General features: G+C 44.7%; 1 protein-coding gene across 1 annotated transcript in view; it reads right to left on the reverse strand.

The window, feature by feature from the left end:
* LOC139027526 (uncharacterized) overlaps positions 1-13393 on the reverse strand; it is a 71278-nt gene extending 57885 nt beyond the window's left edge. Inside the window, exon 1 of the mRNA XM_070442864.1 lies at positions 13324-13393. Coding sequence (XP_070298965.1) covers positions 13324-13393 — 70 coding nt within the window. The remainder of the gene's footprint in view (positions 1-13323) is intronic.
* Between the last annotated feature and the right edge of the window lie 5503 nt (positions 13394-18896).

Below are 18896 nucleotides of genomic sequence, written 5' to 3' on the forward strand. Positions count from 1 at the left end.
AAGCCAACCAGAAGGTATGTGCCCTCAGGCCTGGAGGGAAGCTAAAGTTATTCCCCTACCTACCTAAGAATACCAACGCCCCCTTAACTAGCTCAAATAGCCAACCAATCAGCCTGTTACCAACCCTTAGTAAACTTTTGGAAAAAATTGTGCTTGACTGGATACAATGCTATTTTATAGTAGACAAATTGACAACAGACTTTCAGCACGCTTATAGGGAAGGACATTCAACAAGCACAGCACTTACACAAATTACTGATGATTGGCTGAGAGAAATTGATGATAAAAAAACTGCGGGGACTGTTTTATTAGACTTCAGGGCGGCATTTGACATTATCATAGTCTGTTGCTGGAAAAACGTATGTGTTATGGCTTTACACCCCCTGCTATATTGTGTTACCTGTCTAACAGAACACWGAGGGTGTTCTTTAATGGAAGCCTCTCCAACAAAATCCAGATAGAATCAGGAATTCCCCAGGGCAGCTGTCTATGTGCCTTACTTTTTTCAATCTTTACTAACGACATGCCACTGGCTTTGAGTACAGCTAGTGCTGTCTATGTATGCGGATGACTCAACACTATAGACGTCAGCTACCACAGCAACTGAAATGACTGCAACACGTAACAAAGAGCTGCAGTTACAGTAGTTTCAGAATGGGTAGCAAGGAATAAGAAGGTCATATATATTTCAAAAACGAAAAGCATTGTCTGTGGGACAAATCATTCACTAAACCCTTAACCTCAACTAAATCTTGCAATGAATAATGTGGAAATTGAGCAAGCTGAGGAGACTAAACTGCTTGGAGTAACCCTGGATCGTAAACTGTCATGGTCAAAACATATTGATACAACAGTAGCTAGGATGGGAAGAAGTCTGTCCATAATAAAGCACGCCTCTACCTTCTTAACAACTATCAATCAAGGCAGGTCCTACAGGCCTAGTTTTGTCACACCTTGACTATTTCAGTCGTGTGTCAGGTGCACAAAGAGGACTTAGAAAATGCACAATTGGCTCAGAAAGGGCAGCACGGCTGGCCTTGATGTACACAGAGAGCTATATTAATGATGCTGTCAATCTTCCTGGCTCAAAGTGGAGCAGAGATTGACTTCATCACTAGTGTATTTGTGAGAGGTATTAACATGTTGAATGCACCGAGCTATCTGTTTAAACTACTGACACAGCTCAGACACTCATGCATAACCACAAGACACGCCACCAGAGGTCTCCTTCACAGTCCCAAGTCCAGAACAGACTTTGGGAGGTGCACAGTACTACATAGAAGCCATGACTACATGGAACTCTATTTCGCATCAAGTAAAAAATACCCTTATGGAACAGCGGGGACTGTGAAGCAACACAAACATAGACACATGCATAAAACACTTATAACATACCACATACACAAAATCACATATATGTTGTGTTATAGATAAGTGGTAGTAGAGTAGAGGCCTGAGGCACACACTTAATCTGTTATGAATTTATTGTAATGTTTTTCAAATGTATAACTGCCTAATGTTGCTGGACCCAGGAAGAGTAGCTGGGCAGCAGCTAATGGGATCCATAATACATACAAAATACACACATACAGTATATGCAAATACTGTAATGTATGCAAATACCCATCAATGACAAGTAAAGTGCTGTTATAATTATTTTCTCATAACGACAGACAGACAGACAGACAGACAACAGACAGACAGACAGACAGACAGACAGACAGACAGACAGACAGACAGGACAGACAGACAGACAGACAGACAGACAGCAGACCAGACCAGACAGACAGAACAGAACAGACAGACAGACAGACAGACAGACAGACAGACAGACAGACAGACAGACAGACAGACAGACAGACAGACAGACAGACAGACAGACAGACATGGCAAACAGAGGAGGAGAGAAGGGAGGTTTCCACAGAAAGAGCACCAGTCCTCTGTCATTAAATGCCAGTGGAATAGTATGTGAATAAACACACATTGGGGCAGGATTATACTATTATACTCAGCACTGGAAACCAAGAGGCGAGGGGAAAAGGTGTGCTCTGACTGAGGGCTAGGAGAATTCATTTCCTAGCTTTCCTCCTTCCCAAATATGTTGGAGAAAACTCCACAACTAAGTCCTATGGCAAGKTCTCCAAAAATCTGTGTTTACAAACTCATACTTCGAAGGATTCATCCTCAAAGCAAAAGTAATGAATGACATTTGCAATACTACAGTTTAAGATATGTGCACAAACCCCTTCTCTTCTCAACAGACCATAGGCCATGATACTTTGTGGGGCCATTACAAACCGATCTCTATTATTGTTGTCATGAGGAGCTGGAAATATACTGTAAGGTCAGACTCGTTGACAACTGCCCCCACACTACCCCAGGGTTGCTTCACTGTGCCTGCCACACAGGTAACATGGCCCCTGTCCCTCTCTCCAAATCCCTATCCATCACTCAGATAGCAGGTAAGCAGGTAGCCAGGGCTCCACAGTCCTCATGGTAGACCTGTTGGAGAACAACCGCTGAACCCTCTGTAATAGGATCACTCGCCCTGTCTCTCACTTTGTCATCTAACAATATCCTCTCCTCACTCCATTTCTCAGCTTCACCAAAAGGAGACGGTGAGGGAACACCACATCAATAGCACTGCCATTGTGTGTACGTGTGTTCAGTGACAAAGAGGTGAGGGGATTGCTGTGTGAACTGGACTGTTGAGAAAAGATAAGCCATCATGCTTTTTAAGAGGCATCCTCTAGCCTTATTCTAGTACAGTCTTGTATTGTATTGTTGTACTCTATTCACTGCAGAATCCTTCTGTAAAAGGAGGAAAACTAAGCACCTGTATCCTGGCCAGAGTGTATTAGTCCTATAGAAAGACAAAATGCCCTCATTCTCTGAATCCCCCATCTTCCTATAGGTGTTCAGTAATGGCTCAGCTCAGAGCTTAGTGGATGCCCCATGTCCATTCACAGTATCCAGATGATGAATAGAAAAATAAGATAACAACCCTACGCAGGTGCATGGTACAAATAATACCAGAAGAAAAGACATTTGAATGCTTCCACCAGTGAATGAAAAAGACAGTAAACCCCAGACTGAATGTCATAATGAACCGTGTGTTTAAACCAGTCACATGGATTCCCCTAAACCAGGCCTTACCCTTTTATTGCTCCACATTCTGTGGCGTCACGAAGCCGACAGGTCCAGACATGGAGAGGACAACAATGACAATACAGCAGAAGGGTGGAGCTGATTTCAGATGCCTGTGCTATTGGGCTCATACTGCAATGGCTTTCTTGTAAGAGGGAAGGATAACCTTTTCATCCTCATACTTAACTGTTTCAGTAAACCAGGGACGTGGTAGCCTATACTCATGTTCAAAGCGATGGCAGTGTACAGTACTATACAGAAGCTTTTACAGAACTTTGTACAGAACTGTCCACACAAACACACACACACGTCTTATTATGAAAACTGGACGCATCTACCTGTGAGAGGAGTCTACAAAACAATTCTGTGATTTCATTTTTTGACACGAAAAAGGGTACATTTGTATGCTACTGTGTTTACACTGTAATGCAGGTTTGATTGCATTGAGCCCTGTTGTCATTTTGATAAGCCCAGGATCATCCTGAATGACAAGCAAGGCCAATGTTAAACAGGGCTGAGGTTAGACAATGAGAGAAAAACACATTAACCTTTCAGGAAGAAGACAGATCAGAGGGGTTAAGAGGTAAAGGCTAAAGGACTTTGGCCTGACCAGAACTGTGCATGAGGACAACAACCTGTCACCTGAAGACAGTGAAGGTCTTGGAATTGAACTCTGACATTTACAACCCATGATGACCCCATGCCTCACGAGCAAAAACTTTGACAAATTTGGTTTTGGTCTGCTTTGAACTGAATATCAGTAAAGAACTGTAATGCGAGGCTCACAATTTTATAGACTTTCTGTTTCTATTTGTTATATCTCATTAGATCTATTAGGCATTTAACCCCAAAACAAACCCTGGTTAAAACTAAAGCTAGATACAGCATGTGGACAACTGGCCACCTCCATGCTACTGAGCTCTCAGAGAGGGTCTGACTACAGAAGAGGGAGGGACTACACTGTAAAAAAAAAATAGATTTATTGAGTCAACTTTTAAAAAGTCTGTTACCCTGCTGCCCTAAGTCCAATCAAGTCCAATCCAGAGTTTCTCTTGGGTTAACTTCCTCTAAAGTTACGTCAACCTAGTAAAGTGGAACTAACACATTTGGATTCACTATTACAATGTCCTGTAATTTTACAGTACACTACCAGCTTCAGTGAAAATAAACAAACTGCTGAATTTTTACAGCTATATTCACCTGGAATTTGAACTCCCAACCTCTTGGTTGCCAGCTACCTGAGTGGCCTTCTACTCCACATGGTCTGTGGGTAAGACAGAGATTGGTCAAAGATTTCAATCAATCAATCAAGTTTATTTTATATAGCCCTTCGTACATCAGCTAATATCTCGAAGTGCTGTACAGAAACCCAGCCTAAAACCCCAAACAGCAAGCAATGCAGGTGTAGAAGCACAGCGGCTAGGAAAAACTCCATAGAAAGGCCAAACCTAGGAAGAAACCTAGAGAGGAACCAGGCTATGAGGGGTGGCCAGTCCTTTTCTGGCTGTGCCGGGTGGAGATTATAACAGAACATGGCCAAGATGTTCAAATGTTCATAAATGACCAGCATGGTCAAATAATAATCAGGAGTAAATGTCAGTTGGCTTTTCATAGCCAATCATTAAGAGTATCTCTACCGCTCCTGCGGTCTCTAGAGAGTTGAAAACAGCAGGTCTGGGACAGGTAGCACGTYCGGTGGACAGGTCAGGGTTCCATAGCCGCAGGCAGAACAGTTGAAACTGGAACAGCAGCAAGGTCAGGTGGACTGGGGACAGCAAGGTGTCATCATGCCCGGTATTCCTGACGCATGGTCCTAGGGCTCAGGTCCTCCGAGAGAGAGAAAGAAAGAGAGAAGGAGAGAATTAGAGAGAGCATACTTAAATTCACACAGGACACCGGATAAGACAGGAGAAGTACTCCAGATATAACCAACTGACCCTAGCCCCCCCGAAATTAAAATACTGCAGCATAAATACTGGCGGCTGAGACAGGAGGGGTCAGGAGACACTGTGGCCCATCCGATGATACCCCGGACAGGGCCAAACAGGAAGGATATAACCCACCCACTTTGCCAAAGCACAGCCCCCACACCACTAGAGGGATACCTTCCAACACCAACTTACCATCCTGAGACAAGGCCGAGTATAGCCCACAAAGATCTCCACCACAGCACAAACCAAGGGGGGGCGCCAACCCAGACAGGAAGAATCACGTCAGTAACTCAACCCACTCAAGTGACGCACCCCTCCTAGGGACGGCATGAAAGAGCACCAGTAAGCCAGTGACTCAGCCCCTGTATAGGGTTAGAGGCAGAGAATCCCAGTGGAGAGAGGGGAACCGGCCAGGCAGAGACAGCAAGGGCGGTTCGTTGCTCCAGAGCCTTTCCGTTCACCGTCACACTCCTGCCAGACTACACTCAATCATATGACCTACTGAAGAGATAAGTCTTCAGTCAAGACTTAAAGGTTGAGACCGAGTCTGCTCTCTCACATGGGTAGGCAGACTATTCCATAAAAATGGAGATCTATAGGAGAAAGCCCTCTCCAGCTGTTTGCTTAGAAATTCTAGGGACAATTAGGAGGCCTGCGTCTTGTGACCGTAGCGTACGTGTAGGTATGTACGGCAGGACCAACTCGGAAAGATAGGTAGGAGCAAGCCCATGTAACGCTTTATAGGTTAACAGTAAAACCTTGAAATCAGCCCTTGCCTTAACAGGAAGCCAGTGTAGGGAAGCTAGCACTGGAGTAATATGATCAAATTTCTTGGTTCTAGTCAGGATTCTAGCAGCCGTATTTAGCACTAACTGAAGTTTATTTAGTGCTTTATCCGGGTAGCCGGAAAGTAGAGCATTGCAGTAGTCTAACCTAGAAGTAACAAAAGCATGGATTAATTTTTCTGCATCATTTTTGGACAGAACATTTCTGATTTTTGCAATGTTACGTAGATGGAAAAAAGCTTGCCAATTGGCAAGAATACATTTCTGGACTTCGCTAAAAGTTTCTCAGAATCAAGTCAATAATTATCAGATTATCTGACAATACCAATTTAAATATAGGAGGGCTCAGGGACACTTGACGTAAAGTATGCATATATGGTCTAGGGCAAGGCTCTCCAACCCAATTCCTGGATAGCTACCATCCTGTAGGTTTTCACTCCAACCTTAATCTAGCACACCTGAACTAATAATTAGTTGGTTGATATGATGAATCAGGTAAGCTACAACTTGGGTTGGAGCGAAAACCTATATGGGGTAGCCCTCCAGGAGCAGGGTTGGAGAGCTCTGCTCTGGGGATTTAAACTTGAAACCTCTTGGTTGGGAGTGCATCGATGTTTCTACAGTGCCACATTTATTACTGAGAACAAATATCCACACACTCAAAAACGAGGGCACAGTRTTGTTCCCTGGTTCACAAAAAGGTTAAAGGTTCACATAAGGTACCTTCAACGGCAATACTCGGTACCTTTTAGGGTACATGTGCAGATGATATAGTATAACGGTACATTTTTACCAAATACTTTGAATATAGGGTACAATATCAGCCGCCATTATGTTACTGTAAAATACACTGTAGCCTCTTAACAGTGCAGCACTTTATTGCCACCAGCTTTTATAAAGAGCACAGAATTGGAAGTGCACAAAATAAGTACTCAACCTTCATTAAGAAAACCACTTAAATTGGTACAACACTTCCACTAACAGTTGGCCATTTTTTTTTTACCATGCCCCAAATATGCTCATGTTGCCCCACCTACATTTTAAAATGCAGTAACGATTGTACCTTATATTCAAAATATTGTGTAGAAATTGACCATTATACCAGATTATCTGCACATATAACAGATAATCAGACAATGATTGACTTGACTCTGAGTAGGGCTGGCACAATTACCGTATGACCGTGTAACCGATGGTTATGGACGAAGACCGTCATGAAAATAAAATAACCGTTTAATTAACAATACAAATAAATGAAATTGAACGAACAGCTGACTGAAGACGGCCGGGCATTTGTGCAGCTGAGTTGGTTTCTGCGGTAACATGGACTCTTAACAATGTGATGAAACTTTGTTACTTCTTGCTGAAACAAGAAACTAGCAAACGAGTCTTCAGTTGCCTAGGCAACTCCTTCCAAAATGCATAGAATTAATAGAACGGGCTTGGAACCTCTAACATTGACAATTTGACTGGTAAACTCATTGGTACACTCGCAATATCTGCCTGGTATTGTTATGCAATAACTTCCATGGTAATGTAGAATGTTAATTAAAATGATGTTAACTGATGTGGCTCATGCAATAGGAAAAAAATGTGTGGTTGCCATGGCGCCATGAGGTCACCTAGTCAGAGAGCTCTGTAAATATTGTACATATTTTAATAGTTTAGGTGTTTTTTGACAGAATCTTTTTAGATCAACTTTTTATTGTGTTAGCTAGCTAATTAAGTTTTGATTCTATATATATATATTTATCCACGGCAGTGAAAGACTGTCAAGTCAGTTATTTGACCAACTGAACTGATAAGCTAGCTAGCTAACTGTTCTTATTTTTAACAACAATAGATGGCAGAAGATTGGAGATTGTTGAAGATGGCAGAGTAAACTTATGCTAAAATGTTTATTCTATTATACTGAGCCATTTACTTGATGTTCGAATTCTTATTTTTTATTATTTCTTATTGTTGTTGCATTGTCGAGAAGGAACCTACAAGTAAACATTTAGTTAGAAGGTGTATACCATGTGTATCCCATACATACCACTAAAAAAACTTGAAACCTAAACTTGAAACAAAAGCATGTAGATAGAAATATGTCTTTGAAAATGTCTTTGAGAGGGTGAATGGGCAAGACAAAATATTTATGTACCTTTGAACAGGGTATGGTAGTAGGTGCCAGGTGCACCGGTTTATGTCAAGAACTGCAACGCTGCTGGGTTTTTCACACTCAGCATTTCCCCATGTGTATCAAGAATGGTCCACCACCCAAAGGACATCCAATCAACTTCACACAACTGTGCACCTTTGGTGCAACTCAATATTAGGAAGTTGTTCTTAATGTTTTGTACACTGTATATCAAGTGCCGTGGAGGGCACAATCTTACAACGTTGCAGTCCTGAAATGAGAGCTTTGCCATCTATGCTAAACGCCTGGGCCTCTGATAGATACTGTATAACTGTCATCAACACATGCTTCTCCAGGAGCAGAGAGAGACAATTGCCTTGTAACAGTGTGTGCCATGAGCGCATCTGAAGTATTCTATAAGAATAACTGTAATTGCAAAAACAGTAATACAGTACTTATTTATCGTAAACTATCATATTTTCAGTATCATAAAATATACTTTGTAAACACAACACAAAAAATCAGTTGAAGCACATTGATATGACTAAAAGTATCAAGATCCCTCAACAAGTCATTCAATTAAAATTTGTTAGTTTTACTTACTTTACTAGGTTGAAGTCACTTTAGATGACAACGTAACACGGAATCCGGATTGGACTGGACCTTTTAAGGCAGCAGGATAAGAAACGTTTTTGTTGACTCAACAAATATTTTTTTTTTACAACGTGCAATTAGCGTTTTTAAAATGTTTTTTGAGGCTTTCATATATTAGCTGAAATAACTAGAAGGCAAGCAATTAGTGTTTTTTAAATGCTTTTTTGGGGCTTTCATATATTAGCTGAAACAACTAGAAGGCAAGATGACTTTTTAGAGTGTATCTAGGAGAATATACAGTACATTCTGAAAGTATGCAGACCTCTTCCCTTTTTCCACATTTTGTTATGTTACAGCCTTATTCTAAATGGAATGAAATAAAACATTTGCATCATCAATCTACACACAATACCCCATGATGACAAAGCGAAAACAGGTTTTTAGAAATGTTTGCACATTTATTAAAAATAAAAAACAAAATACCTTATATACAGTACTATATATATTTAGACCCTTTGCTATGAGATTCGAAATTGAGCTCAGGTTCATCCTGTTTCCATTGATCATCCTTGAGATGCTTTTACAACTTGATTGGAGTCCACCCGTGGTAAATTCAATTGATTGGACATGATTTGAAAAGGCACACACCTGTCTATATAAGGTCCCATAGTTGACAATGCACGTCAGACCAAAAACAAAGCCATGGGGTCAAAGGAATTGTCCGTTGACCGCCGAGACAGGAATAGTGTTGAGGCACAGATCTGGGGAAGGGTACCAAAATGTCTGCAGCATTGAAGGTCCCCAAGAACACTGATGTGGCTCATGCAATGGGAAAATGGAAGAAGTTTGGAATCACCAAGACCCTTCCTAGAGCTGGCCAACCAGGCAAACAGCCTGGATTTGAACCAGGTACTATAGCAACACCTCTTGCACTGAGATGGAGTGCCTTAGACCACTGCGCCACTCGGGAGCCCRTAAAGGAACATGACAGCCCACTTGGAGTTTGCCAAAAGGCACCTAAAGGACTCTCAGAGTATGAGAAACAAGATTCTCTGGTCTGATGAAACCAAAATTGAACTTTTTGGCCTGAATGCCAAGTGTCACATCTAGAGGAAACCAGGCACCATCCCTACGGTGAAGCATGGTGATGGCAGCATCATGCTGTGGGGCTGTTCTTCAGTGGCAGGGACTGGGAGACTAGTCAGGATCGAGGGAAAGATGAACGAAGCAAAGTACAGAGAGAGCTTTGATGAAAACCTGCTCCAGAGCGCTCAGGACCTCAGACTGGGGTGAAGGTTCACCTTCCAACAGGACAACGACCCTAAGCACACAGCCAAGACAATGCAGGAGTGGCTTGGGAGAATTTGGAGAAACTCCCTAAATAAATGTGTGCAAAGCTTGTAGCGTCATACCCAAGAAGATTCAAGGCTGTACTCACTGCCAAAGGTGCTTCAACAAAGTACTGAGTAAAGGATCTGAATACTTATGTAAATGTCATATTTCCGTTTTATATTTTTAATACATTTGCTACAATTTCTAAAAACCTGTTTTTTCTTTGTCATTATGGGGTATTGTGTGTAGATTGATGAGGGGGGGAAACGATTTAATCAATTTTAGAATAAGTCTGTAAGGTAACAAAATGTGGACAAAGTCAAGGCGTCTGAATACTTTCTGAATGCACTGAATCTACACTATCAGCTGCACTTGGACATTTTACCACAATCTTTCTTTACCAATGGTAAAGTTGGAAAGAAGAGACATAAATGTAGTGGTATAGTTTTCAAGTTTTCAATCAAGTATTTTATCTGTAATTTCATCCACACTTCTTGCTGTGTAGTACAGTATATGTTTAACTGTTGTCTGAAATTGGCAATGTAAGTCTATACTGCCACCTGGAGTTTATACTGCACATTTCAGGCAGCATGTCAGGGAATGTTGGTTATGAAACATTTTTTGGAATACAATCCCTACAACTGAAGGAAATAGGACGGCAGAAAATGTGTAATTGATGTTATGGAGGGACATGGGTCCAATGGCTTCTTCATTAATAGTCCAGTTGCATCATGGGGCTTCCTGCCCCTGGGAAATATGTTGTGATAACTAGACTCTGGGACTAGGAGAGGGAGGTGATGAGCCCTTGTGCTACTTTTACCCAATAGGATGGTGTGTCTGCATGTAAGAGGGCCTGTATCTAATCTCCTGATGAGTCATTAGGCCAATGAAATCAACATCAAACCTGGGCCCCAGATGAATCATGTCAAGGAGAAAAGGTGTCAGGGGATGTCTCTGAGAGGGCTGTAGGGTGAGAAGGAACAGAGATGGAAATCTATAATGATGATATTAAGTGTTTTTTTAGGTTGAAGGGGACACAGATACTGTTGTGAGATGGGGCCCACTTTCTGTAGCTGATTTATTGTCGTCTGTCCCTGATGAAATGCTGTATTTGGCTCTGCCCCCTGCCAAATTAGAGAGGAAAATCAATATGGGCTTGGATCTCCCCCACCTCTTGATATTTTCTATCACACCCAAAGTTGCAGCTCCAATTTGGCACACTAATTTGCGGCAGACACAGGTGAGGATGAGATTGTAGCAAATAGGACACAAAGGTAACTTAGCCAAAATGTTGTTTTTATTAGGTATACAGTACCTCCTTGATAAAGATGACTGGAAAATATTGGAGTGGAAGACTACGGGATACAAAAACGGACATCACTGCCTGGGTGTTGCTGAGTCTTGGCTATGTTGGGTTTCCATGAAGCGGACAGCAGGATGAGATGGATGTGGCAGATGAAAGCGTGCCAAACCTCCTCAATATGCTCCGAAAGTGATACTACTACATTACCAGAAAGAACAACTCTCACGCGGACATACACTTACTCTGCTCTTTCCTCCTGAACCGTGAACATACAGTGCATTCGGAAAGTATTCTGACCCCTTGACTTTTTCCACATTTTGTTAAGTTACAGTCTAATTCTAAAATTGATTAAATTGTTTTTCCCCCTTCAAACTACACACAATACCCCATAATGACAAAGAAAAAACTGGTTTATGGAAATCTTTGCAAATACATTTTTTCAACTGAAATATTACATTTATATAAATATTGAGAACCTTTACTCAGTACTTTGTTGAAGCACCTTTGGTAGCGATTACAGCCTCAAGCCTTCTTGGGTATGACGCTACAAGCTTGGCACACCTGTATTTGGGGAGTTTCTCCCATTCTTCTCTGCAGATCCTCTCAAGCTCTGTCTGGTTGGATGGGGAGCGTCGCTGTACAGCTATTTTCAGGTCTCTCCAGAGATGTTCGATCGGGTTCAAGTCCAGGCTCTGGCTGGGCCACTCAAGGACATTCAGAGACTTGTCCCGAAGCCATGCCTGCGTTGTTCTGGCTGTATGCTTAGGGTTGTTATCCTGTTGGAAGGTGAACCTTCACCCCAGTCTGAGGTCCTGAGCGCTCTGGCGCAGGTTTTTTGCCTTTTGGTAAACTCCAAGCAGGCTGTCATGTGCCTTTTACTGAGGAGTGGCTTCCACCTGGCCACTCTACCATGAAGTCCTGATTGGTGGTGCTGCAGAGATGGATGTCCTTCTGGAAGGTTTTTCCATCTCCACGGAGGAACTCTGGAGCTCTGTCAGTGTGACCATCGGGATATTGGTCGCCTCCCTGGCTAAGGCCCTGCTCTCCCGTTTGCTCAGTTTGGCCGGGTGGCCAGTTCTAGGAAGAGTCTTGGTAGTTCCAAACTTCTTCCATTTAAGAATGATGAAGGCCACTGTGTTCTTGGGGACCTTCAACGCTGCAGAAATGTTTTGCTACCCTTCCCCAGATCTGTGCCTCGACATAACACTGTCTCGGCGCTCTATGGACAATTCTTTCAACCTCATGGCTTGGTTTTTGCTCTAACATAAACTGGCAACTGGGGGACCTTATATAGACAGGTGCGCCTTTCGAAATCATGTCCAATTAATTGAATGTATCATAGGTGGATGTAGGTGGATCTCAAGAATGATCAATGGAAACAGGATGCACCTGAGCTCAAATTCGAGTCTCATAGCAAATGGTCCGAAGACTTATGTAAATAAGGTATTTTTTTTATTATTTGTAATAGATTTGCAAAGATTTATGAAACCTGTTTTCACTTTGTCATTATGGGATATTGTCTGTATATTGATGAGTAAATATTTTTTTTAAATTAATTTTAGAATAAGGCTGTAACGTAACACATGTGGAAAAAGGGAAGGGGCCTGAATACTTTCCGAATGCACTGTACAGTATGTGCTGGTTCTATCCTCAGATGTTGTCAATGTATCCTCAAAGACTTGACACACCCTATCATTGGCTCCTGATGTTTAGCTCAGTATTGAAGATAACAGAAAGTCAAACAAGTCCACAGGAACATTTCAATTATATTTTTTTATACATTTTTGGGGATCAATGTGAAATATTTAAAATTGGCCAAACATTACAATTATTTTTTTAAATAATTTAATATATTTTATATACTGTGGTAAACCATGGGGTGTTGGGTTGAGCGTGCAGAGATTAACACAGAGACAGGGAGGTTTTGGTTCGCAAACACAACTTTACTAGGCCATAACATAAACATAACAAAGAAAATCAAGTATGTTTGGCTCAGTCCTTCTTCTCAGCTTTGGCTCTGTGTCGGTCTCTCCCGGTTCTCACCCGCGGTGTGCAACGGTACTCCTTTTATATGGCCTCCACTGCTGGTTGGCACTTTCCCCTAATTACCTCCACTTGGAGCTATCTGTGTCGGGGTGCCCAGCTCGTGTACTCCCAGCAGAGGGAGCCAACGTCGCATCACGTACCTCCCCTATATTACCACCCCCCGAGGTAGACCTCCTGGGATACCACACACCCCACCCCCCACTTAGCCCTGACTGGGAGGGAGGCATGCTCAGGGCTAGGTTTGCATCTCTCCTGGAGAGGGCGTCCGCATTGCCGTGCTGGGCCTCCAACCTGTGGATGACAGAAAGAGAATCATTGTAAGGACAGGAACCAGTGGGTGACACGGTCATTCGTGTCCTTACCTCTTGCCATCCACACAAGGGGGGCATGGTCAGTGATCAGGGTGAACTTCCTCCCGAGGAGGTAATACTTGAGTGTATCCAGTGCCCACTTCACGGCAAGGCACTCCTTCTCGACAATCGAGTACTTCTTCTCCCTCGGGAGGAGCTTCCTGCTGACAAACATGATTGGGTGCTCATTGCCTTCCTGCTCTTGGGACAAAACGGCCCCTACCCCTGTATCAGACACGTCTGTCTGGACCAGGATGTTTTTTGAGAATCCGGGGTGACGAATACCGAGTGCGAACATAGCGCATCCTTCAGGGCCTGGAACGCCGCCTCTGTGTCCTCCGTCCATCACACCGTCTGGGGTGGTCATGCCTTCATTAAGTCTGTGAGGGGAGAAGTTATTGCGGCAAAGTTAGGTACAAATTGACTGTAGTAGCCTGCTAACCTCAGGAATGACTTCACCTGCCTCTTGGTTCGGGGGACTGGCCATTCCCTAATGTCAGCAAAAGAAAATTCTTGGGGCTTCACATTTCCCCTCCCGATCTGATAGCCAAGGTACTCTACCTCGACATAGCCCAGCTTGCACTTGTGGGGGTTCGCGGTCAGACCTGCATCCCTTAGTGCATCAACCACGGCCTGTGACCTACAAAGATGGGACTCCCAACTGTCACTGTGCAAAATTATTTCATCCAAATAAGCAGCTGACTCACTGTGCAGCTGCAAAACACGGTCCATGAGTCGCTGAAAGGTTGCTGGTGCACCGTGAAGCCTGAAAGGAAGAACACGGTAGTGGTATAGCCCCCCCAGGGTGGAGAAGGCTGTCTTCTCCCGGGAGGACGCTGCCAGCGGCACCTGCCAGTACCCCTCGGTCAGGGCCAACGTGCTGACGTATCTCACCCTACCCAAGCGGTCGATCAGTTCGTCCACCCGGGGCATGGGGTAGGGGTCGAACTTACTGACCTCGTTCAGGCCCCAGAAGTCATTGCAGAAGCGGATGGTTCCATCCGGTTTCGGTACCAGCACTTTAGGGCTAGACCACGCACTGTGGGACTCCTCCAGTACCCCCATCTCTAGCATTGTTGTCACTTCCCGCTGGATTGTCACGCTCCGGGCTTCTGGTATCCGGTATGGCCGTTTATGCACTTTTTCTCTCGGATGTGTGTGGATATGATGCTCCATAAAATCCGTGCGCCCCAGCACCTCTGAGAACACGGCCATATTCTGCTGGACCAACTCTCTGAGCTCTTGTCGTTGGGTCGGGCTGAGGTCTTCTACCATTGCAACTTCGACAGAGGGCGGGCTCTGCTGTGGCTGGGTCCACGTTACGCACAGCGCCTCTCGTGCGTGCCATTTCTTCAGCAAGTTCACATGGTAAAGCTGGAGGGGTTTTCTCCGCCCCGTTTGGCAGACCCTGTATTTGACGTCGCCTACCCGCTCAACAATGTCGTAGGGTCCATGCCATGTAGCCATACAGGAGCTCAAAGGAGGAGAACCCAGTGGATGCTTGGGGTACCTCGCGCACTGAGAACATCAGGTGGGGCAGCAGCTGGTCCTAGTTCCTCCCGTCTCTCTCGATGACCTTCTTCAGCATCTGCTTTAGGGTCTTATTGAAGCGTTCAACTAACCCGTTGTTTGTGGATGGTACACACTGGTCCTCACCTGTTTTATTCGTAATAGATTGCAGACATCTTTCATCACACGAGACATGAATGTGGTGCCCTGGTCCATCAGGATTTCCTGCGGAATACCCACCCGGCTAAATAAATGGAAGAGCTCCCGTGCGATACCATTTGCTGCCGTCGTGCATAACGAGATTGCCTCAGGATACCGGGTGGCGTAATCCAAGATTACAAGGATGCATTGGTGTCCCCTCACAGTCTTCACCAATGGTCCCACCAGATCTATTGCCATCCGCTCAAATGGCACTCCTATAATGTGCAAGGGAACCTAAGGGTTTCTATAATGTACCCTCGGAGCTGTGATCTGGCACTCCGGGCAACTACGGGCAGTAGTCCTCCACGGCACGCTTGACTCCGGGCCAGTGGAAACGGTTCCCGATCCACTCCCTGGTTTTCTCTATCCCAGATGTGCCCCAAGCAGGTGGGTGTGGGCAAGCTGCAACACAGTCCTAACATACTGGCTGGGTATGAGTAACAAGTATTTTGTCTCCCCATTGTGCTTTACTACCTGATACAATAAAGTATGCTTGATGGCGAAGTGGGGGTAGCGCAACTCACTTACCCCAGGTAACAGCACGCCATCCACCGCATTCACCTGGCCCTTAGCGTTGTGGAGATTGGTGTCTTCTAACTGGGCCGTCCCGAACTGACCTGTGAGGATTCCCATGTCGGGAGGTCCTACTGGGGCCTCCACCTCCATAAAGGGGAGCCTGAGGTCTTCCTCGCACGGTGGCTCGCTTGCCGGGGTGGGGTCATCTCCCTCCTCCGGGTCCGACTCGGGCCCGGTGGATACCTCTCGTGGCGGGGGGTGAGTTGCGTAGGCCACCGTCCTTTTTCCATTTCTTCCTACCAGGTCCCTCCTCCACAGTGCCTGGAAGAGAGGGCAATCTCGACTGAGGAGAATGGACATGGGCAGGTTAGGAACAGCCCTCATGCGCATCTGGCACATGGTGGTTATCCTCACCAGCACAGTCTGGTACCTCTTCATGTCCCCGTGTACACAGGACACTCACTTCCTCATCCCCTGGTTCATCCTTCCCCTCTCGTGTGAGCCACTGCGGGTGGGCCAAGGTTACCGTGCTGCCGGAGTCCAGCAGAGCGCGGGTGCTGTTGTCATCGATTCGTATCGGAACCATCGGAGGGGCTGTCTCGGTGTGCGCCCAACAGGAGGTGACATAACTCGCCATCCGGGTTACCCCTGAGCTGGGGGATGCAGAGGGCAAGGCCTCCTCCCGGCCTCCCTCCTCCCGGCTCACCGCACTCATAGCAGCGTCTCTGATCTAGGTCCAGAAGCGGACAACGTCATCGGTTTGGGTCACCCTCCTGCTTCACAGGCTCGGCTGGTTCCATAAAGGGCCCCTTTCAGCCCCTCGCCTCTCTTTGTGTTGTTCGTCCCTCTAGCCGCATCCCCTCTCTCCACTCGGGTCCCTCTCAGCTGGTCCTGGGTGTTCTGGTGAGTTTCCACAGCAGTCAGCAATTCCTCCAGGCTCTGGGGGTTCTGCATGCTCACCGTCTTCTTCATCTCTTATGGCAGGTTCCGAAGGTATCGATCCAGGACGAGCTTGTCGGTCAATGGGAGGGACAGTATGTCAGTCAGTAACCAGCCTTCGGTCAGGCGCACCAGGTAGCTCATCTGAGCACGGGGGGAAAGGTTGGAGTCAAAGGCCCAGTTGTGGACCAGTCTTGCACGGCGTGCGTGGCTGAATCCATAACGGCTTTAACGGCCATAACTCACAGTGTGCCACATTGCTCCTTTTATGTGGCCTCTACGGCTGGTTGGCACTTTCCCCTAATTACCTCCACTTCACATCACGTACTTCCCCTCTATTACCAGCCCCCGACGTAGACCTCCCGGGATACCACAATACATTCCAACATATATTACGGAATGTATTTAAAATGTATATTTAAATGTACAGTGCCTTCGGTAAGTTTCAGACCCCTTGACGTTTTCCACATTTTGTTACGTTACAACCTTATTCTAAAATGTATTAGATAAACAAAATTCCTCATCAGTCTACACACAATACCCCATAATGACAAAGCAAAAATAGGTTTGTAGAATTTTTACATATCTTTACATATCTATTAAGACACTTTGCTATGAGACTCAAAATTGACTCAGGTGCATCCTGTTTCCATTGATCATCATTGAAATTCAATTGATTGGACAGGATTTAGAAAGGCACACACCTGTCTATTTAAGGTCCCACAGTTGACAGTGAATGTCAGAGCAAAAAACTAAGCCATGAGGTGGAAGGAATTGTTCGTAGGCTCTGAGACACGATTGTGTTGAGGCACAGATCTGGGGAATGGTACCAAAATATTTTGCAGTATTGAAGGTCCCGAAGAACACCGTGGCCTCCATCATTCTTAAATGGAAGAAGTTTCGAACCACCAAACCTCTTCCTAGAGCTGGCCGCCCGACCAAACTAAGCAATCTGGGGAGAAGGGCCTTGGTCAGGGAGGTGACCAAGAACCCAATGGTCACTCTGACAGAGTTCTAGCGTTACTCTGTGGAGATGGGAGAATCTTCCAGAAGGACAACCATCTCTGCAGCACTCCACCAATCAGGCCTTTATGGTAGAGTGGCCAGACGGAAGCCACTCCTCACTAAAAGGCACATGACAACCCACTTGGATTTTGCCAGACCATGAGAAACAAGATTCTTTGGTCTGATGAAACCAAGATTGAACTCTTTGGCCAAAATGCCAAGCGTCACGTCTGGAGGAAACCTGGCACCATCCCTACGGTGAAGCATTGTGTTGGCAGCATCATGCTGTGGTAATGTTTTTCAGCGGCAGGGACTGGGAGACTAGTCAGGATCGAGGGAAAGATGAACGGAGCAAAGTATGAAAACCTGCTCCGGAGCGCTCAGGACCTCAGACTGGGGCGAAGGTTCACCATTCAACAGGACAACGACCCTAAGCACACAACCAACACAACGCAGGACTGGCTTTGGAACAAATCTCTGAATGTCCTTGAGTGGCCCAGCCAGAGTCCGGACTTGAACCCGATCGAACGTCTCTATTTTTGTGATATTTTCTTCATAATTTTGCTACAATTTCAAAAAATTCGTTTTTGCTTTGTCATAATGGTATTGTGTGTAGATTAACGAGAAGAAAAAAAACAATTTACTACATTTTAGAATAAGTCTGTAATGTAACAAAATGTGGAAAAAGTCAAAGGTTCTGAATACTTTTCTGAATGCACTGTATATAGTAAAACCTGCAAAACATAAAAAGTAAACCAGTGAAAAACAAATGACTCTCTTCTGTGCCAAATAAAAAACCACACAACCCTCACCAAAGCAAAAAAATAAGTGGCAACCCTCCCCTATTTTGGACCACCCATCTCCCCCAGTAAATTGTGAACTGTCCCTAAATGGGACATTATGTTCTTAGCCCAACTATACATCAATTTCTTCAAAGAGACTCATGCTCTGTTTCCAACTACACAATCTCAGCTCAAATATATATTTACTGAGATAATTAAAAGCAGGAACGCCAAGCTGGTGAATCATCAAAAGAAAAAGTCTACCAATTGTCTGGATCAGAATCTGCTGCAGACATATTACCAAACCCTGGTACCAGCTTCTTATTGATTTCAG

Source organism: Salvelinus sp. IW2-2015, linkage group LG1 (genome assembly GCF_002910315.2).
Source record: "Salvelinus sp. IW2-2015 linkage group LG1, ASM291031v2, whole genome shotgun sequence".
NCBI classification, from domain to species: Eukaryota; Metazoa; Chordata; class Actinopteri; order Salmoniformes; family Salmonidae; genus Salvelinus; species Salvelinus sp. IW2-2015.